The sequence below is a fragment of the Vanessa atalanta genome, chromosome 19, assembly GCF_905147765.1.
Source record: "Vanessa atalanta chromosome 19, ilVanAtal1.2, whole genome shotgun sequence".
Taxonomy (NCBI): domain Eukaryota; kingdom Metazoa; phylum Arthropoda; class Insecta; order Lepidoptera; family Nymphalidae; genus Vanessa; species Vanessa atalanta.
In genome coordinates this window covers 5,475,854-5,499,171 of record NC_061889.1, presented here as the reverse complement: position 1 = coordinate 5,499,171, position 23,318 = coordinate 5,475,854, and the positions used below count along the sequence as shown (strand labels likewise).

Here is a 23,318-nt window from a genome sequence, read left to right as displayed (position 1 = left end):
GACTCTATTGATCTACAAAAAGATATAATTTCCTGAGATGCGAAGGTTACGACCGTGGATTCACAGACCGCTGATCCGTATTCAATTGTATAAATCAATTCAATCGTATAAATTGTATAGATAATGTGAAAAGATTCTACGACTATTTAAAAAAAAAAACATTTATCGCTTTACGTTTTAACATTAAAGCTTGAAACTGAAAAACGATTATTTTTATCTGTTTGATTAAACTATCATTATACAAAAAATATTATATTACATAGCATCAGGTTATTAATTAATACCTATAATCATAGATGAAAGTACAGATAATCTTTTTGGTCGAAGTATCCAACCTGGCAAAGCCTTCTTACCTTCCTTCATGGACCAAGATATTTCGATTCTATAGTAAAAATGTTGCAGATATTTACCAATTAAATGATAATGATTTAAATTGTATGTTAATTTAATTAATAAATAAGTACCCAATGTTAATTAGTCAACGCAAGATTACAATTGTAATTAATTACATTACATTATACCTACCCATATTATTTTATTTTATAAATACTTCACTGCCGAGTTTCATGTCGGTTCTTCTAGGTAAATCTTCAGTGCAAAAATTAGTGTAATGCTTCCACATTGGTAAAAAATATTTTAAAATGAATATTCCGAAGTGCTTGTAAGAGCTTACTAGAATAAAGTTTGTTACGGTTTAGAAATGTATATTTCTTGTGGTATATAATGGTTTGGTAATACGTGACACTTATTTTTGTAACGATTCCCAAACGAACAGAACGTTGTGAAACAATAGTAGGCTTGAATTATATTATATAAATTTAAGGTGCACTATAAACAGTAATTGAATCTCGTGAAATGATGAAATTAAAGGCCGATCTCCTGTTTGTACAGCTCTTGTAAAGTATTTTGCAACATCTTACCATTGAACGAGTAACAGCGAGACAAGTGAGACGTACTCACGAATTGCACACGCGAATTTATTGTGAATAGAAGCATGTGGATAAAAATTACTCTTTTGACTGTGTTCCTAGTGATTATAACCGTTGGTTCATTTAGGTCGACTACACCACTTATAAAGAATGTAAGTACATTAGTTACTTTAGAATGTGTGTTAAGGTTGAGTAAGTACTATAATCAGTACCAAGTTTATAACGATATTGAAGCTTTCACAGTAACTTCTCGACCTTGTCACACGTTCGTTAAGATCATATTTGAGAAACATTCAGATGTTTTTATATAGTTTAAGTTTTGTTTTAATTATTATTATTTCGTACATATTATAAATCTCATTGGTTGAAAATTTTCTGCTTCCAAGATCCTTGGTTCAAATCCAATATGTAAAAAGTTGTTTCTTTGTAAAACCACGTAAAGTATGTATATAGATACGTTGATACAGAGCCTGAAATATTTCCGGTTATGTCGGTTTTCTTTTTTTGTATCCTGTATGTGGTAGTGCTTTTGGCCCTATTGGCCTTTACAGCGTCACCGGACGTTGGGGCGCGTACTAGACTTAGCCGTTTGAAGTTTGAGCCCTTTCGACCTCTAGAGTGATAATCGTCCTGAGGATGTCTGTCTCCTACGAGATCGCACCTCGTCTCAGAACTTAGTCGGCGAGGACCGTCAAATTAATGTCACATAATATTATAAAGGGCAGGAAATAGACAGTGCACCTGTGTTTGCGCAAACATTTGGGATTGTGCCCCAATATATCCTGCAGGGAAGGCAATTCTCATTTACAAATGGACACCGTAATACGACGACAACAACAATTGACGACAATCGTCATGTAACGACATCATACCATACGAGTGTCTTGTTTTATGAATCTTGACAAAATTTATGTTTTATAGGTTTATCGTGGTGGGGAACACTTTGAAGGTCCACACTTTGCAAAGGATGAAGGAGCTCTGTATTGGGTAGACATTTCACAGCAAAAGGTTTATAGACTTGACGTGGACACAGGAAATATCACTAGAAAGAACATAGGTATTTTAATTTGATAATATTTTAATATGTAGGTATTCTATCAGGTACATTACCTATGTTTTATGTCGCACAAATATGTTGATATGTATTTATATACTTGGAAATATTATTAACATTATGTCCTTAAATATATACAAATGAATTAAAAATAATTACTGTATAAAGCTTGACCATGTCCACATGGTCAAGTTTTATACAGTAATTATTTTAATTTAGCATTGTCCTGTTGTATTGCAAATTCCTTTGGGCAAAAATCGAACCAGCCCTCCTGTCACCAGTGGAGACAATAAGGCGAGGTGTTATATTTTAATTAATTATTTAAGCCTGTGTGGCAAAATGTATATTGAGTCCCTCTTGGGTCTAGTGGCTACTTTATTAGTTAAAAAGCCAGAAATCGTGTTCGATTTACGTCATTATCGGATTATGAGAGCGAGGGAATAGAAAGTGCACTTGTGTTGGTGCACATACACAACAAGTTTAAATAACATGGTCTGCGCCGTTGGCTAGTCTCGATGGTCTCCTTGTATTAGAATTTTTCCTAATCATAAATTCATATATCACAAGTAACAGAAAAATTGTCTAGATTAATGATTGCTTTATATATATTTTATACATATCCAGTCATTAAAAATAACCACCGTAAATACAAAGAGAAAAAACTATCTTTATCGCAAAAATACTTTATTTTATCTATTGCGGTTAAGTTCAGTTATTAACTATTACAATCATATAATAGTTTTGTAAAACTTATTTGCGTACGTTAATTTAAAAATAAATTAAAATTGACGTTTTGACAATATACTGGCATTTATAAAAACGATATATACTTACAAATAGAAATTTACTTTGCTCAAATAGGTATACCGTAAATAAAAGATACTTTAATTTCTTACATAGGTTTAAAGTGTCTTTGAATTTTAAACGCTTTGTAATTATCTGGTACATAAAAAAGTATATATATTTCAATATTTTTATATACATTTATATATAAATAGAATTTAGGTAGAATACAATTTATCGACATTATGTTTCTTGTCTTTACCTACTAACCTACTTATGTACGTAGTACAGAAGTAGTACATACATTATTATTAATAAGGATTTATTTCTCTCCACCTATTCGTATGCGTGCGTCAAATCTTACAAATGAATCGTATCCAAGTACAAATTGAATGAACTGATATTTTACACACACTATGGTGTATAATGATAATACAATCTAATACATAAGCTTACTTTTTTTTTGCTTTATTAACTAAAATATATGAACGCTAGCTTTAATTTTTTTTTATTATTAGATTTATTTTTATTTAATCATAAGCAATATGATTACAGGATATGGTCCAGTTAGTCTTGTAATAAGAGTAAAAGATTATCCCAAGTTAGTGTTAGTGACGTCTAGAACAGAAGTATACTTTCTGTCGTGGGATGCGAAGGATGAAGATACGTCATTAAGACTACTTAGTGCTGTAGATATCGGCTTTCCTGACAATAGATGTAATGATGGAAAAGTTGATGCTAAAGGAAGACTTTGGCTTGGTAAGATATATATATTTTTATCTATAGTACAAAATGTAAACAACGGCAGAAATTAAAATGTTTTTTTTTTAATTATAAAATAAATTATGATGCAGTAATAATATATAAGCAGTATAAATATAGTACAATAACATAGTGTACCTAGATTATATCTATACTAATAATATAAAAAGGTAAATGTTTGTACGTGCTAATCTTCGGAACGCAGTAACCATGTAATATTTTTTCACTGTTAGAACGCTACATTATTCCTGAGCGCTATATATTATTTTATAGCGAGTAAAAATTATTTTTACATCATATCATTTTCTTTATTACAAAATATCAGCCGTGCTTAACTGGTGCAGGTCGCTTGTATAGAATAATGTAGATGGATAGACGATAAAAAGATAAAAGAAGATACTCATTATTTTTTTGTTGTTATTTTAACATACTTTTCCTTATCATATCTCATGTATGTGCATAAATATTTGTTTTCAATTAAATACATTTTATCAACGTATTTCTAATCGATAAAAATTCGACTGAGAGTGACGAGAAAAAGCTTTAAAATACAAAACTAGTTTTAACAATAAGATTTTTATTAAATCGATTTTTTTATGATAGGAACAATGGGTAAAGAAGAAATGGGAACAGTGGACAAAGATCAAGGATCACTGTATATGATAACAGAGAATGATTACATTAATCCTGAAACGAAAGTACGGCCCGTGTCAGTATCAAACGGTATAGCTTGGACTGCAGATAATAAATTCATGTTTTATATCGACTCGGCTACAAGAAACATTGATGTATTCAATTTCGATTTAGAAACTGGCACTATTAGTAAGTAATTTAATTTAATGTTTCTAGAATGTACGTTAACTTGTTTCTTTATTTGATGCAAAATTAGTTTTTAACGACTTGGTTGTCAAACTTAAAAGGGCTACTTTTAATTTTATTTATCAATAATATTTTTTTAATGTTATTTATCAATAATAATTGCTCCCTTCATTTTGAAGTATGGATTATATATTTTAAAAGGAAAGCGTAGCCAATATGTATCTTAACAAAATGACGAAACCAAACTACAAACACACCAATATAAATTACTAATGTAACACAACTTGTGTGGTAATTAATAATAACTGTCATTGAAGTGGTAAAATTTAAATATTTAAAATAACGAAAAAGGAATTTAATTTATTATTATAACATACATATATATTTCAGAAAATAGAAGAGTATTGTTCAGTTTCCAAGCAAACAATGTCACTGGTGTTCCTGATGGCATGACTATCGATAGAGATGGAAATCTATGGGTAGCGTGTTATGGTGGTGGACTGGTAATATCATAATTAAATAATACATTTTAAGTAAATATAAGAGTTTGTCACAATTTGCTAATATCAGGATCTTTCAGTCCAAGAAATATTATAATATAGTCATATATATTATAAAAAAAATATATATATTTACGTAGCATTTAAATTTATTATTATTATTTTGTAGGTCATCAAAATAGATTCAAGAGCTGGTAAATTAATGGAACAGCACAAGATACCAGCCAGTCAGGTGACTTCAGTGATGTGGGGAGGATACGACTATTCAATTCTTTATGTGACCACAGCTAATCGTGATCTCAATCCAGTTCAAAAGGCTCAGGAGCCGGAAGCTGGATCTTTATTTGCCATATACAATACAGGAGCAACAGGATTTCCTGAGAACCAATTTGTCTTCGGTAATGCTGATAAATATTAAGCTATGTCTAAATATATTTATTTAATTTACCATTAAAAAGTTACTGTTATATAGTAAATTACGTACAGTTACTAATTTGACTGAAAAACGATAAGTTGTATTAAAATAATAAAGAATAAAAAAAAAGTAATAAAAATTTTTTTTTACCATTTATATAATACCTTAATAAATATAATTTCGTCTAAGTATATGTATATGTGTTTTAAGAAACTTTAAATAGTTATTCATAAAACAATTGTGTTGTTATCAAATTAGAAATAAAATGAAATCGAATAAAAAACCATACAAAACTTTAATAATAATTTATTGAACATCTATATCTAAAACAGTTTCAATTTAAAGTAACGGAAGCATGACGCCATTTTTAATACCACGACTACATTCCATGAACATCAATTTTATTATTTCATAGTTTATTTTGTATATTTTGAATACGATATCTAACTAAACGTTTTTAAAACAAATCATATATAGTTTTATCTATTTGACAAAATATATTTGAATATTTAAATTACAATAGCAAGCTAAAGCATGGACTAATTTACCGTCGCTAAGGACGAAATTAATTTCACTAAACAATAGCGGAATTAAGTATATTATTGGAATTAAACGGAATTTTGAATTAACATAATTTAAACGTATAAATGACTAGCTAATGTTTTGTCTTTTATTGGCACTTCCCGTAGCAACAGATTATAAATATACGTAACAACATATTATTAATTTAATATCATTTTGAAATGCATACAAATACGTATGTAGTCATTACACAGAAAGTTACGCAAAGCCTAATAAACATGACAAAACATTAAATTTAATTGCTTATATGAGTAATATGGTAAACATGAGCAAACTGATAATAAAAATATATTTTACAGATAACATATAATTTATTTGACGTAAGCTATTCTCCTTTGCCAGAGTTCGGTTAAGTTATGAAACGAATAAAATGTACTTTTATATGAGGATTTTACCATTGCCAACGGGATAAATTAAGAAGTCATTTCTGCTATATTATTCTTTAGTTTTTATAACCATGATTTGTTATTAATGGACACAATAATCGACTTCATAATAAACTTTTGAATTGACACGGATTACTATCTAGAGGAAGATGTCTAATCAACACTTACAATACTTACGATTACGTCTGATATAATTTTATTATTATTATTGTCAAATCGGTAATTGAACGACATTGAAACCGAGAACGTACGTATAATTACACATCGATACATATATAAGACCACATAAATGTCACACATTTAGTAGAACCACATTAGCTTTGAAGCTATCTTAATATATTTAATAATATCAATTATACTGCAATCTGGAGTTGCCAGTAAAAAAAATTACATTATTTTTATGTTTTTATTTAAACTTTTAATATGTTCATTAATATAGGTTCCATTGTGATTTAGTATAATTATGTCATTGGACAAAAACTAGAAGGGTTTATGTCAAATAGGAACGGTATGAATACGCGATCAAACGTATACGCGATCATACCTACATAGTATATGTCATCATGATATTCAATATATTGATACCCTTCGGATAAGCTCTTTTACTATTAGATACACGTATTCGTTTTAATACCTTTAATTTCATCGACATAGATGTCAATTACGACGAGATAATTTTATATTTATTTATATATCCGATATTGAATTCATTTTTGTTATACAATTAAAAACAAACAATGTATATTGTAGTCTGTTTTTCACGGCAGTATAATTTAACGATGCCAAAGGCGTTATCTATTCTAATAAAAATAATAACTCTTTATAAAAATTAAATGCACACAATTTATCAAAAAACCAAAGCTAGCTGGGGACTAAGCGTTATATATCATCCGGTGAAAAAAACCAGTACATGCTGAGTATAAACCTATAATATCAACAAGTATTAGCTAAGTAACTAAAGTCCTGAGTTACAATAATGTATCCATTTATGTTTTATTTTAACAAATAAACAGATGATTTGGTTGATTATTGTTAATTTTTGATTGTAATATATACCTCTTAAAATCTTAATATTTTGTTATATGTTAGAGAGGATTGAATAAAGCTGCCATTTCTATAATACATCCTATTAACGTTCAAAAATAAGAACCATTACATACAAGTCCGATTATTAATATTAAATCACTTCGGACGTTAATAATATTATTGTGAGATCAGAAAACATTTAGAAACTGTAACTCAGAAGTGATAGACATTGTTTTTTTTTATAAATGGCTGTTTTGAAAGATACATTATTGTACTGCCAGTTCAAATAATAAATGTCACTTTAAAGCTTTTGAACTCCTACTGACATACAAAAATAAATTCCTATCAACATTAATATAACAAGCATTATATATATATCGTTTTAAATACTAGACACACAGATTTTTTTAGAAATTTTGCTATTTATTTAAATTTACGAGTTTTCAAAATTACCATGGATATTTAAACTTACGGACAATTTATTCAAACAGACAAATAGTTTTTGTCTATTGAGATAAATAATATACTGCCTACAAAATTGACAAGTAAATTAAACATAAATATTCATAAGTTAAAACAATAATCGCACAGCACAAATATTAAAGTTAATTTTTAATAATAAAATATTATAATTAAAACTGAGTCATGTTCAACGTGACTACACAAAAGTAATTTTCTATAATTTAACCTAAAAATTTGCTAATTAAAAAATATAACACATTCTTAATTTAAATTAAACAAAAATAGTGTCTTTGTCCTTCGAAGTACATAATAATTAAACTTGAGACATGGAGCAATGTGACCAAATTAAAATTACACGCACTATTTTATACTAACTAAAAATAAAAATAAACTCATTTCAAAAATGGAACCATTTTGCTAGAACATTCATTTGGTATTCAGACATTTTTGTCGAGTACATTTAATTTATCAGCCAAACTCTCTTTATATGTCCATCTCAAAACACTACAACTCTACGAATATTTTAGCTTTATATATGCCTGCCTTTATATATGTTTTTTTTTTAAATGCTAAGCAATACAAAATATAAATGTGCGTCTTTTAAAAATAAATGTTTTCTTATTGTTGTGTGGGGGTACGGATGCGAAATTATTACAGGCGGGGCAAGAATGGTTTTCATACTGCTGTTTGTTTTTATTTGATGCCGAGGTAGTTTTCGGCTAAACCTATGTAGTAAATAGATTGAGCTATGCCGAACAGCGGCGCAATTACTATCATTCGACAAGCTCCACCCTTAAAGAATGCCGTTGGACCTTCCTGCATCATAGTTTTCCTGAAAAATAAAATCAAGTATTTTTAAATAACTATAAATCGATATGATTAATAACTAACATAACATAATAACTAACTCTATTATTTATTAATATAAGCAAATCATGACAAAAAATTGTCAGCCTAACACTTAAGACTAATAAATGTTTTAATACATAAATGATTATTAATGTATGTAAAAAAATATTATATCTTGATGGTAGGGCTTTGTGCAAGCCCGCCTGGGTAGGTTCCATCAGATATTCTATGGCAAAACAACAATACTTAGTATCGTTGTGTGTTGTGTTGTGTGTACACCGTATAACTTATTCCAGTAGACGCAGCGCGATTCAGAGAAAGGTTCAGTTTATAATATTATTATTTATGTAGCTGCGTTTCGCAGTTTCACCACAGATTAAGAGTAGGCTAGATACGAAATGTTTATAAGATATTATGAAAACCGAGCGTGTCATCTTTTTATACCTACGATGATGTCATCGAAACCATATATGAACATCATAATAAATATTTTAAAATGACTACTGCTATTGGAAGAATAAAATTACTTTCCAATGGTAGGCAATACCTCCATTGTCTCGATTTAAAAGACTAAAAAGTGTGTAGTTTATAATGGCACAGTTACACAACTACAGAAGTTGCGGGTCAAGTTTTTGGACAGCTCAAACATCAGAACGCTTGGTCAGAAGGCTTGTAGTATCCAGCCTACTCCGAATCGACGTTTCACTCGCTTTTGCTATTGACTATTGCCGTGACAAGCGTGAATTTCTTGTTCTTGTATAAGTAAAGTGTAAAATAAACTCACGTGACGCAATCTACTATAGAAGTGTACTGTCGCTCGTTGGAGCCCTTTGTGATGGTCTGCATGCGAGTCTTCACCACGTCCATGGGGTTGACAGATAACGCAGCAGTGGAACCAGCAGCGCAGCCGGAGAGGAAAGACCACCTAAGAACAAGTAGAATTATTTAATATAATATATACACTCATAAAAAACTAATTAATATATTGTCAGTTCATGCCAGTATAGTAGATTATGTTATATTATGAAGCCATACCACGTTAACGCTTCATTGTACTCTAAGCCTAATTTTAAGCTAAAATTTGTAATACTTTTAGGTAGAACTTGTACGCCATGCTTTTTTATTCTGTTCTTTTTTTTCGACTATCTGAAAATACAAGCATTTTTGTGGAACAAATCGTTCGACACTCGTTATTTATCCGACACGTTCGATTAACGCCCACGCGATTAGGCCGCCGGTGCGAGCGCTATGACCATCATTTTCCTTCTTGCCTTTACGTAATTAGACCCCTGAAGTACCGCCATACTGGTACAAATGAACTAGTATTTTGTGTCATCATCTCCCGGTCTAATAGTGACATCCTGACGGATTTCGGCCGCAGCGGCAATTTTTAAGGGCGACGAGCCAACTACGCACGATATATCATAGTGCACAAGTGTGTGCGCAAACACAGCAGTAAACTATAGTCCCTCTCATAATCCGAAGGGACGGCAAACACGACCGGAAAGACTTCTGGCATGAACAACAGCTTTACGTGCTTTCCGGGACACTAACGTGTGCATCTTTTCATTTCCAGACTGGGCTGATACTGAGAATTTTTCTGACAGAAAACCCAATATATATATGTATATATATACAGCAAAATCAAAATATACTTTATTGAAGAAGGCTTTTTCAATCACTTTTGAGTCGTCATTTAACAAATTATATTAAGTGAAGCTACTACCGGTTCGGAATGCAGATTCTACCGAAAAGAACCCCCAAGAAATTCAGTAGTTTCTCTTTTTCAACATTTAAAAATACAAAGTCATGTTAGTTAAATACAATTATATATGTATATAATATTTATCCTGTCTGGAAGTCAACAAGTACTATTAACGAGATTTTAATTTAAAATAAGGATATTCATAAACAGTTTTAGTTTAAAACCGTGAGAATGAGATATAATCACGCAAAAGGGGGATATGATTAGAAATAATTTTAACGTAAGTATGTTCTATAATTACCAGAATGGAGGCGGATCATTAGGTTTCTCTCTAGGTCCGAGGTCGCTGAGTGTAGCGAATAACGGGAAGTACACGATACTGAATGATACGTCCCTAGCGGCGGTCGCGGTCACCCCCTTGTACAAGCCGAAGATGCCGCGCTCTTTTAAAAGCTGGCGCGTTAGCTGCATCGCTGTTATGCGCTCGAATTTGCGACCCTCTGAAAATAAATATGGATAATTTTAATAATTTTAGAAGTAATTTTAAACACTTATAACAGATTTGTACTTATATTACGAGAATCAATCATAAATAAAACAATGAAGAAAAACGTAAAAGAAACATCAATCACACTATGTCATTTCCATGTCATCGCCCCAAATGACGACTATCTATCAGCGGTAAAAGTAAATTATATAGAATGTCATATTATTATCATGATTTATGTGATTACGCAACCAAATTCGATTGCGCCTACCACCACAAACTTCAATCGGGGAATCCCCACTACTAAGCACTAGGACTAGGACTATTAGACATCATGACATCTCTCTCACCAGCTTTAGCTTGAGCTGCGACCCTCCCCGCGTCCTGCATCTGAATCTTCAGCAGCTCCATGGGAGTAGTGATGACGATTTGACATGCGCCTGCCATACCGCCAGCAGCCATTTGCCGCATTATTGGTAATGATCTGTACATGGAAATGACTAAGTATAAAAGTTTATCCCGCTAAAGTAACAATTAAAACCACCGTTACTGTATAAAATCTCCTCTAAAGAAGACGCTTACGTTTTATATTATGAAACCTAGTTCTTTCAGTCTTTTGCGCAAATATTATTTTATACATTTTTATTCTTTCGTGCATCGGTGTATAAAAAGTTATATTTGCTTAATGTTATCGACATTGAAAAACAACAAAAAATAGATCACGACGATTATCTTTTCATTGCAGGTATTTTTTTTCGATTTCATACCGATCAAATACCTACATTAAAGTTCAAACGATAAGCATCTTAATACTTAACCTTACAGTGATGAAATGTTTGAATGATTGTTAATAAAGTTTTATTCATTAATATCGGTTCGGAAATGTTTCATTAGTGACCAAAATCAGGAAGACTCAGGAATGTTTGGAGTTGTTTTGTTTTGGCCTTGCTTCAGTTTTGTTGCGAATTTTTCAAATTATTTTATAAAGTCAAATTAAAAAATTTAAAAAATCGTTGATATTTGCTCCAATTTATATCCAAGACGTCCGTTTCAGTTATACCTCGACTTTCATTTCAATACCGCACATGTTTAACATTTTTTTTCGTCTATTTATCCAAGCTGACGTATTTATCTTTTCTTTGTCCAAATCCTCTTCCCAGTCAGCCGGGGTCGAGTCTCTTTGTACATCAGCGTCAGAAATCTGTTCTGGCTTTACTGTTTACTCAGATTTTCTTTCTGGGCCTCCTTTTGCATGTTTGACCACGAGGTTGCAGGCGGTCGGTTTGGGATATTTAATGCTTTCTTGACGGGATGGTCGTACGTCTCAAGATGTTGCCGTACCAGCGTAGTCGATAATCCTTCAGTTTTTCGGCAATTGGTGTTATCTTGAACGATCCCCTGACAAACTCGTCCTTTACTTTATCCAGCCGGGTTGTATCGCAATGTAATAACCACGAATACGTCACATATTTATAGTTGAAAGAAATCATATTATAGATTTTTCAATCAATTAAGTCAATTTTTGTTAATAAATCACGTCGAATTCTTAAATCAGTCGTTTATTTTTAATAAGAAATAAGCAAGGAAATTCGAAATACGTAACTGCTATAAAACTAATTGTGTTATTTATTTTTAATATCTCATTTACTCTAATTTTGTTATCTAACGTGATATTTAATTCATCCTTGCTTTCTCTATGACAGCAAATTATATAATTTTAGTCGTTTCCTTAAGCTCGCTCTCTTAATATTTGTTGAATTTCGATGGCGGGAGGAGTAAAGAAAAATAAACGACTTTGGCATTGAATAGACATGTAATTTTTTTGGATCTAATTAATAATAACAATAATATCTATATAATAGTAATAAACATGGATCCCTGAAAAGAATGCGCGAAATTGTTACCGAAGTACAATTCAGCTAATATACTTATTTTAACTGTAATATCAATTCATTTGAATGGTATAATAAATAAATAAATATCAATCAAGAGCTGTACTCTACATGCTATTGAAATGTACATGGTAGATTGGATGTGGTGTCTCCCATTATACTTAATATGGGATTTCCCACTTTATCAGTTATTACTCAATACAGGCGCCGAATAATCTTGATATGCGAGAGGACTGATAATATATAACGCTATTCTTACACACTCGAAATTACTCTCGCATTCTTGTTATCTATATTTAGGCGGCAACACGATTTTAGATTTAACACTCGCTTTTATCATTCATATCAATTGCTAGGTGATGAAGCATAATTAAACGATTATGCGAAACTAAAAAAATTGATTATTACATTAAGAAGAATAGATGTATTTTCTCACTAAAGTACGCCACCTTCGCGCCATATTAATTAAAAAAAGAAACCTTAACAAAAATAATCTAATTTGTATTACTTTTAGCTGTCTCACGCACCCTACGACTATGTAACGGAATACCAAAATATTTAGAGGCAATAATCACAACTGGAGAACTCCTGCTGATGGAATTGGACGTACGATTAACGCTGAAGTATCAGCTGATATTCTACCTACAATTAGACGCTCAAGTACTAGTGGATAATGTTTTTTTATTTATAATTGTTAACATTTATTCATCTTCTATAATACATTTGTTGTTTTATTTTAAGATTTCGTTACACTCAAAATTAGTTCGTATTACTTTGAAAATTGAATTCCTGCCAGATTAAGATTACAATTAACACGATGTTCTTCAGTATTTTAATAGAAACGAGGACGAAACTCAAAAATAAAATGGTACAAATTATTGTTTCTAATGCAATAGTTCAAATCAAATCAATATCGAAACCAAACCAAAGACCGAAGCGTGAACAAAAAATGACATTGGAAACGCGATATGTGACTTCATTGAATGTCAATAAAGTTATCATTATAAACATTAAATCAATTCATTATTTTATTAATTTTATCCATAAAAAATGTGAAATAAATACTTGAAATGTTTTTCTAATATATTTTTTATTATACTCTTCTATCATATGGGTTAAGTTCTAATATTATAAAAGCCCAGGGATTCTATTCCGATTCAATTTCGATTATTCCTCACAAAAATAAAACTCAGGGCCTATCAAGTTTGAAAAATGAATTATATATACTCTATTCCAACCATTATAGAAAAAAAAACAAATAAACAACATTTGACAGCAAATTGATGCAATATCATTGGTTGAGCTTGATTAATTTATATTCACTAAGGATTTGCGAAAAAAATGGCGTTATGAAAGTCGACGAAACGGTTATCAGAATTTTGGATGTAAAATTAAAATGTAAATAAGTAGTTAAGTGCAATAGTGTTGTATTATAAATAAATATATATTAATCGTTAACTCTTAGTAGTGCACAACATAGCTGAGTTATTAGCAAATCGCATGAAATACGTAAATCTAAGGTTTGTTTATCTTTTTTCATAATTCCAATAGGCTATAGGTTATCATACGATCCCGATTATATTCCGACCGAATTTCGACCGCACTGCGTCTGTTTGAAATCGTTGGGTTCGTAGGGTAGGAAAACGATTGAATTCTGATTCGATTTGTGTGTAGTAAAATTGGCGCCAGGTCTTGTATGTTACCAACTTTTGTAAGGTAATTAAATATTGTACCCATCAATATCATAATCAGCCTGTATTAGGCCACTGCTGGACATAGGACTCCCTTCTTCGGCCCGAGCCCGATCTTCGGCCCTTCTCATCCACTTCTTACTACCTTCCGTACATGCGCCGATTCGCGTTCCCACTCTAGAACCTTCTTGCCCCAACTTCTATCGGAACTTCGAAAGATGTGACCGGCCCACTGCCACTTCAGCTGGCTAATCCCAGAGGATTGCGGCTGTTCCACAAATTTAAAGTCACTCAGCGGGCTATGAAGAGAGCTAAACGTGATCCGACAGAGAACGAAGGTGATAGACATAGCTTCTGAGCTAAGTGAGTGACTTTAAATTTGTGGAACAGCCGCACGGTAAGTGTCCACGTTTCGGCTGCGTGGGTTATGATCGGTAGGACGTACTGGTTGAAGACTTTCATCTTTAGACACTAGGGTATTGGCAACGTGAAGACTCGACGTAATTTCCCAAACGCAGCCCAGCCCAACTGAATCCTTCCATTGGCTTCCCTCTCGAAGTTGTTTTTACCCAACTGCATAGTTTGTCCGAGGTATACGTGCTCTTGAACAACTTCAAGTGGCTCCGGACTAACAAGATCGTTAATCATGACCTTGGTTTTATCCAAGTTATCCGGAGGAGAAGCGTCAGCCAAGCTGTGCAGCATCTGTTGCAAGCCCTGCAATGCAATAACTCTAGAACAGCCCAGATTTCGATAGAGTCTATAGCCTTTTCATAGTCCACAAATGCCAAGCATAGGGGCCAATTATACTCCTCGGCCTTCAGTATACTCTGCCTCAATGTGTAGACGTGATCTATGGCGCTAAATCCTCCTCGAATCCGACCTGCTATACTGGCTGAAATTCGTCGTATTCGTCGAGAAATATTGTACCCATACTTATTTAAGTTCTTGCATAACGATAATAAATTCAAGATTATAACAAAAATGTGAATATATATTCAAAACCATAGTGGGTACAAAATGTATCTTCATGAATGGGCATAATGCCAAATGCAAAAAAACTCCAAATTATTGTCACATGCAGATATTTTTAATTTAATGATAAACATTTTGCTTATAATTTACAATAAACTAGCCGGGATTGTATTTCCAATCAGTGAACCATCCGACTTTTACACTTTGTTCAAGTATTTGATTTCATGAATATGTACTCTTGTTTACTCGTTGCAAGAGAAATTAATATTCACTTAAGATACCATAGGGCTTATAGTCTTATGTCCACTATATAATTATCTTAGGGGATGTCAATGAAGTTCCATGCTTCATTGAACTAATCACGCTAATCCCAGCTTTTTAGGCTCTGCGGTATAATTATGTGAAACTTTCAAATCAAAGCAGGCTAACTATTCTTAAACACCATATTTTTTTATTTAAAAAATATTACCCACTTTAGATTTTTTCTACAATATACATATTTTTTTTATGTTAATAACTAACAAATACATACATAGTATATGTTAGTGATAAAAAAATTTGAAGTTTCTTAGATATTGTTATTAATAAAAGAAGTTCACAAACTACAAGGTATACCCACAAGAAGTGTTTTTGATAGTAATCCTAAGCTACATGAGGGCAGAGGGAGTCAGAGGCGAGCAACGTAATATTTCAATAATGATATCATTTGGCACGACCAAAATACTTATACCATGAAAACAAACGAATATAGAACAATTGATAATCTTATTCATTACTTATTTTTAGCACAGACTCTTGACCTTAATGGTAAATACGTCTAAAGTTCGCGAAATTGAAGAGTTGTCAACAAAAAAAGGGAACCATATTTTCATTTCAAACAGCCTACAATAAGATAGACACATTTCAAGCCTATTTAAAAATATTTTTCATCTCTGCCCTCAAAATGGCAAATATCGACTTGCGTGTCTTGTAAAAATATTCGAAAGAGATGAATCATTATGTAGTGTACTCAAATTGGCGGTTTTTTATTCACCCCCTAGCCGTTTCTTTTTCAGGCGCATGTTTTAATACTAATATATCGACGATGTCTGCCGTTGTGGCCTTAATTGACTGTATTCAATCGGTCCTCGACCTTGCTTCAATAGACCGTGCCGCTGATAAATCGTGTTTTGTAAAAACTGAGAGGATTCCTTAAACGGATTTTATCACACATTATGATTTAAGCGGATTTCCTTTGCTTGATCAATAATGATGTCTAAATACGATGTTTATTTTTCTCCATTATTAAAGTTATCTTCTCGATGTTTTTTTGAATACTCAAAAAAGAATAAGGTCATATGCACAAAACGAGATATAAACGTGAACTAAAACGTGAAGTATGTATAATTGTATATACTTCAAGTTCGTTTCCAATAAGATGGTACTAAGTAAATATACCTACCCCCATCTCTACACCGCATTCCGCAGATATTTTAACCTCTCACGTTCCACCCGAAAACGCCCCTCCAACTTCGTTAGGGAGTCAAGACAAAGCTACGTAAGACTAGCTTTTTTGGGTGCACTTCAAGTTGGGTGCACATAAGTTTTATTGGCATGCTCTCATATTATTATAATACGAAGATAGTCCGAACTCTAATTTTAAATATCGCATAGGTTCATATTAAATAATACACAATACATACCCATCAGGAAGAGCGAGATGGTAACGGAACAAATCGTTCGCCGCCAACTTGATTGCCTTCTCAGGAGTGATTAGAATGATGTTGACCGCGGACCCTCGGTACATACCGAAGTAACCCTCCGCTCTGTATGTCTGTTTGAAGCAATCCAACCTGTAAGGTGAAAATATTTAAGATCACGATACGAACACGACTAAAACATTACGTTAATCTTTAATGTCTAGTTATTGACAAATGATTTATTAACTACGACTAGGTGATCTTAGTTTAGTGACATATGATCATTATATTGTCCTACCCGCTATGATAATTTAATTCTTGCTTACACAAGTGCAACTGCTATTTAACAATCTTCTTCACTCACAATGCGATGTGACACGACTGAAAATAGTTCAAGCTCAGAACCAACGACTAAGTATTTTCCAAGGCAAGAGAGTATTTTAACTGCTAACTTCCAAACTGACTGGATTGTATCTGAGAATTTCTTGAAAGAAAAACTCCAATAAGGGCCCCAGATCCTTGGCATTTGATAGCCACTAGAAAAACGTAGGCTTTTGCCCATCTACATTTGTAAAAATGTTTTTCTACGCTGAGCAGTTTTACTTGGAGCCAATACGTGGGACAATTAGTTCATGCTTATACCATAAATGCAAGTTAATTAAAAATACTTATAAAAATAATAATTACATGTTCTTATATTGTCGTTCGCCATTGGGTCCTACGGTCTGATTCTGTAGTCGCGTCTTCACCAAGTCTAGGGGAAAAACTACCGATACACCGATAATTCCGGCAATGCCTCCATTTATAATTTTTGGTAGCAAACTGAAAACAAACGTCTTGTTTTAGAAATGACCATTAAAAGATGGAAATAGTACCTACCTTAATATAATCACAATAAGATTTTTTTATTTGTTTAAGGATTTCGAGAATAATGCTAGCAAACTAAGTTGGCCGTTCTCAAGGCATGCTCTCCAACACAATCGCATAAACCAATGAAAAATAATCATATTGTTTTAAAATAAATTTTCTACTTAAATCAAATGTGTTTATTTCGTTTCAAATCACTGTGAGAAAAAACTGTATGCTTTGGACAGAATCCAAAGTGTTTAAAAGACATTTTTCGGATGTCATTATTCTTAAGAATTTAGGGTTTCATAGGAAAACCAATAATAATTTACTAAAACCTAATACTAATTTATTAAAACCGTTGTCAGTATTGTTTTTTGCGGTAGAATATCTCCTTCGTTTCTATGTGGTCTTGGTCTTGTCTCGCAGTCTAGTGTTTTTAATGAAGTCCTCGTAAGGCGAAGGGGGGCACCCATCTTACCACCCTCACCGCCTTTCATATTACTAGTCACATTACATCACATCTTACTAGATCTACTATTCCAGCGCCAAAAATCCTTTAGAGGGATGTTTTATAACATAAAAGCGATACTGTACGATGTTTGACGAAATACGGTTTCTACTCTTCAGAAGTTTAAAACAAGAAGTTTAAAACATATTCTTGTTCAAATTATGATATTCAAATCTCACAAATACAGCGTAGGACATATTTGCGGTTGTTAGAATACATTAATAACATTGACAAGCGCGTGTGTGTACGTGTTGTGAGTGTGTGTATCAGGTGGCATAGTAGAGATATTAGATATGAGAGGAAAATTATACTATATAATTATAATGACTTCGATTTTTCGTAAAATATTGCGAGGTGACAAATATTACAAATATTCGCCGTGGCTTTGCACGGTTAGAGTATTTTTAATCTTTTTTAAATGTTTCCTGGTGTATTTTAAGAGGATCTAAAATTGGTTAAAATCTGTTAGATAGTCCGATAGTATATGATGGTATGCCTGAATTCAGTTTCCGATATTAAGAAGTTTATAAAAAATAATAATTGAATAAGTAAAAATAAATCCAATCTATTTTTATTCGCACTGAATTTTGACTTATCATAAAACATTCTTGGAAATAATTCATTGCAAATAAAACAAGATGGCACTATGCTATAAATTAAAATATTGTCATTTAGCAATCAGCATTGTTGTTTTTAATTGCCACTAAATAAATACACATTAGATGAATTTTTTTCAACGCGCAAATATAGAGACCTAACTACAATAACACATCACGCTACGAGCCACACTTACACCCCTCCCTCCTCAGCCAGCAGACAGTTAGTATGTAACATGCAAATAATACATTTTATGTATTAAACCATAATAATTGAAATAGGTACTCAAAATATTATGATCAATTAAAAGGATTTCAAAAGAAACTCATGTCGAACATTTTCATCTTTCTTAGATTTATTTTCGATGCAATATTTGCTGTTGTATTGTATAATATATTTTTTTTATTTTAAATATACGCATAATTAAAAAAAGATCGTCGAACTAAATTTGTTATTATTATATATTATTATTTAGATAGTCGAAGTTCCTTTTACTCTTTTGTGAGTTCCTTTTAGAACAAATATTAATCAATAATTAATTCACTTATATGTAATCATAATTCAACCATATCAGTAAATAGATAAACTATGCTTATAGTAATATGTTAAATATTTATTGTACCTATGATAATTAATTAAATTCAAATCCGAAGCTTACGCATTTTTTCTATGGTAATAATATTATCACAAAAAATTCTTAAAAGTTGCCTAATAATTTAATTTTACACAGTTTTACGGTCACGTCCTTTGGCGGAGCGCAACAAAAATGTCTGGTTTTAATTTAATTATCAACACTTACTACTTAAATCAAACACAAATGAACCTTAAAAATTCCATGCCTTTTTAAATAGGTTAATAGTAATAGTAACCATTACAGTCAAGTATAAAATCCTATCAAATCACTGTCATATATAATCTCTTATAGTAATCAAGTGTATCAATCTATACCAATCAAAGATAAATGTTGCCTTGCTTGTTTAAATATAAGAAAAGATTCACATTTAAAATAAATGTAACAGCGAATCCTTTCTAAGTTTGTACCTGTTTCACACAAAGAGTGAGAACAGATATATAAAAAAAAAATTATACCCTAACCAGCAAAGCCACGGGGAATACTTGTCAAGTATTTGATATATAACAATAATATCATATTTCAAATTTTTTAAATGTCATTGCTAACATTTATCTGGAAAAATCCCAACACACTTGTACATATTTACTGTTTAGATTTAAATATATTTGACTGACAAATAAAAATATGAAATGTAACATTTTGCGAGCGACATTGTTACATAATGTATTGACACTGTGTTATTTTAAGGACATTGAAGAAAACAATGGTAATTACTGAAGTCAAACTGCCTATTTACGAAATTAAACTTTATTTTGTTACTAATAGGGAGTAATTTATGTTAATTTAAATGACCTTTTTAATCTATTACAAGCTCATTCATTACAATTTGTAATACATGTGTTACTACTCTATTCAGTGAACATAATAATTTAGTAATCTATATCTTTTTAAGAATAATCACCATTGAATATTATTTACATAATTGACTTGTTAATGTAAATTCATAACGTAACTAGCCAATATATTATCACCCAAGTTAACAAAACTATGATAAATGTAATTTTTTAATAGTATATATTTACAGCATAATTAGTGCCGCATTAACTGTGACTAGTGCCTGTGACCAACTTGAATTGTTTAAATGACTATGTTTATTATCATAGTTGAAATGTGTGTACTGTCTAAATATTATTCTGCCTGTACGTATGTACTATACTTCTTGTATATAGGGGTTTCTTAGCCCAGTTATTAGTTGTATAAAGTTAGTTGGTCCTTATCTAAATCAGTCTTTAATTGACCAGTCTAGACAGCCTTACCTTACATATAAATATTTATAAATAGTCTACATCTTTATCAAATAACATAGGATTACATATAAATACAGATATAATATATATAAAGATCGGTAAATATAATATAACATGTCAGTCTGCATTATTCTGTGAAACTGGTTTTTTTATTTACATATCTTCTTATATACTTGGTTATAAGGTGGTAATTTACTTTTGATATAAATGATTAACATACCTACTAACCTTTAAATGAAATAGTATTAATACATATTAGGATTACTTTAAAGTGGAGTTATTAAAGTATAACTAATTGTTTATACTTTTCATTAAGGACTTTTTTTAATTGTTGCACAATTAAACAAAACCCATTTAAAATTGTGAGGAGAAAGAACAATAGCCTTAGAGTCAGGATTGAACCAATAACATTGACATTAGTATGTACCCTTGAATTCAAACTCAAATATTTCTATATTTTAGTGTTAAACAATATCCTTAACAAAAAAGAAAAATTTGGGATAATGATAAAGTATATACGTATATCATTTTAATATACTATGATGATTAACATTAAAATATAATGAGCAAAAGAACTCTAAGCAGTATTTAATTTGAATAATATTTAAAGAGAATGTTTAATTTATATCACACAGTTAAATCGCATTTATATTCAAAATTGTATAAACACTCACTTAAACATAATCTATACTTACTTAAATTGTTGCGGGGGTGGTGCATTGGTTTTGGAACTCATTCTTAATTTTTTTAAAACCTGAATAAAAAAAAAATTAAAAAAAATCATGTATTCCAGAAAGCAGCAGCATTACATAAATACATTTCGTTCTTCGTATTTTATAAATAGGTAGGTAAAATTTCCATTATAATTTCAAAACTATGAAAACGGGCTAGATAACTAAGGACTTTTACACATATAAATACGATAGAAGTAGGAAGTTTTTTTAGGTGACTGTGCACTGTTCAATGTAAATATATTCAATAAATGTTACTTATTATTTTCTAGAAAATATTTTAAGAAATTAATAAGTTGATAAACCTTACTGATTTATGCAATTATTAATTGATACTTTTGCTAAAAAAATAACTTTTTACAAAATATATTTTGTACTCGCCTAAAACGCATAACTTTAACAATATGAATATCTTTAAAAAATTAACAAGATAGAGACAATTTCATTCACGAAAAAACGGAATCTGTCTTTCTTTGGCATTATTTAGGAATACTGATTGTGGTATGTTTAATAAAGAGACATAATAATAAAAGATATGATCAGTTTTTTTGACAAGACAAATTGATTTTTTTTAAAAACATTAATTTTAAACTCAAAACAAAATGTTTTTTAGTTTTTACGTAATCTAGACGGTAAAAAAAATTCATACGTACCTCTTCTCAAATACTACACACACAATTTTAAATGCTGCAAATAATTTTGATCAGAAAAATGGCATAGCGAATTTGGTCTTTAAAAATTCTAATTATTGAACAACCTCAATCGATAGCAAGACAACCGGAAGAGGTTTTGCTGCAATTCCTATTGACATGAAAATGTCACTATAGAAGTAAAGAAGTATTGCCAGTACATTTTACGACAATACCTTTTTAGGTATTGCCCTAAAATTAATAAGCTGACATATGTAATATTATTATTTTGTATGTCAGTGGCTCTCACATAAAATACAAACTCATCATATCGATTATTTTGTATTTTTATGACAATACTTTATTATTTTCATATTTATCGGACGAAAACCGGTGTATTAAACCTGGTATGGACGTTAGCTATTTTCACATTTATATAAAATGTGTCACTTATGTGGCTATTCTATTTTACTCGAAAGTTTATTACGACTATTACAGAAATTGCGCAGGATAAAATAAAGTCTAATATTATAATAAATAGATTGACATTGTATACCTTACAGAACACATTTGATTTAGGTTTATATGCTCTATTTTTGTCACTTCAAATATAATGCAACTCTGTTGATATGTTCCAAATAAAATAATATAACTCAGATTGAGTTCAATGATCACTGTACATATTAGTTTATGAGCGTATTTTTCTGTTTATTTATACATTTTTCTTCTTTTTTAGTTTGAATATTTAACTAACACGAATAAGAAAATACTTCGCAGTTTGCTTTAATTAATCAATATCGGAATATTTAGTTTCAGACTTTTCTAAATACATTTTTAATGCTTACCAATCAGAATAACCAATCAAGTGTGCATAATAAGATTATCAGTGTTCTTCAGAGTACTCTGGACAGTTAGGTTAGCGAATACCATTTAGCTAAGTTTTGCCCAATTGACTTTATCTTATTGTAGCTGTTATCGCTTCTATCATCATGAAGAAAAAATAAAACGACGCCGAAGACATACACTATCCTTCTACTTACATCTTAAATGACTGCTATGAGAAATTATATTCTTTTCATTTAATTTCAGTAAATGAAAGCTTGGAATAAAAGTAGAAACTCCAAAAA

The 23,318-nt window shown here is 31.0% G+C and overlaps 2 protein-coding genes across 2 annotated transcripts; one reads left to right on the top strand and one right to left on the bottom strand.

The window, feature by feature from the left end:
- Positions 1–940: 940 nt before the first annotated feature.
- Positions 941–5,383, top strand: LOC125071386 (regucalcin-like). Its single transcript, XM_047681606.1, has 6 exons — positions 941–1,081; positions 1,851–1,986; positions 3,322–3,525; positions 4,132–4,350; positions 4,738–4,850; positions 5,017–5,383. Exons 1-6 carry the CDS (start codon positions 995–997, stop codon positions 5,263–5,265), a joined length of 1,008 nt encoding a protein of 335 aa, XP_047537562.1. The 5' UTR covers positions 941–994; the 3' UTR covers positions 5,266–5,383.
- Positions 5,384–8,170: 2,787 nt separating this feature from the next.
- On the bottom strand, positions 8,171–22,365 carry LOC125071395 (mitochondrial glutamate carrier 1-like). The gene is made up of 8 exons (XM_047681618.1): positions 22,216–22,365; positions 21,527–21,585; positions 17,684–17,818; positions 17,000–17,149; positions 11,110–11,243; positions 10,574–10,772; positions 9,352–9,492; positions 8,171–8,550 (listed from the first exon to the last, which is right to left on the bottom strand). The coding sequence occupies exons 2-8, from the start codon at positions 21,565–21,567 to the stop codon at positions 8,412–8,414; spliced, it is 939 nt and encodes a 312-aa protein (XP_047537574.1). The 5' UTR covers positions 21,568–21,585; positions 22,216–22,365; the 3' UTR covers positions 8,171–8,411.
- Between the last annotated feature and the right edge of the window lie 953 nt (positions 22,366–23,318).

Coding starts and splice junctions, on each gene's coding strand:
- LOC125071386 (XM_047681606.1), top strand. CDS start 995: ATGTGGATAAAAATTACTCTTTTGACTGTGTTCCTAGTGATTATAACC. Junction 4,351..4,737: donor TTTAGAAACTGGCACTATTA/GTAAGTAATTTA, acceptor TATATATTTCAG/AAAATAGAAGAGTATTGTTC. Junction 4,851..5,016: donor CGTGTTATGGTGGTGGACTG/GTAATATCATAA, acceptor ATTATTTTGTAG/GTCATCAAAATAGATTCAAG.
- LOC125071395 (XM_047681618.1), bottom strand. CDS start 21,567: ATGAGTTCCAAAACCAATGCACCACCCCCGCAACAATTTAA. Junction 17,150..17,683: donor GAACGACAATATAAGAACAT/GTAATTATTATT, acceptor TTCACCTTACAG/GTTGGATTGCTTCAAACAGA. Junction 10,773..11,109: donor CGCAGCTCAAGCTAAAGCTG/GTGAGAGAGATG, acceptor ATTTATTTTCAG/AGGGTCGCAAATTCGAGCGC.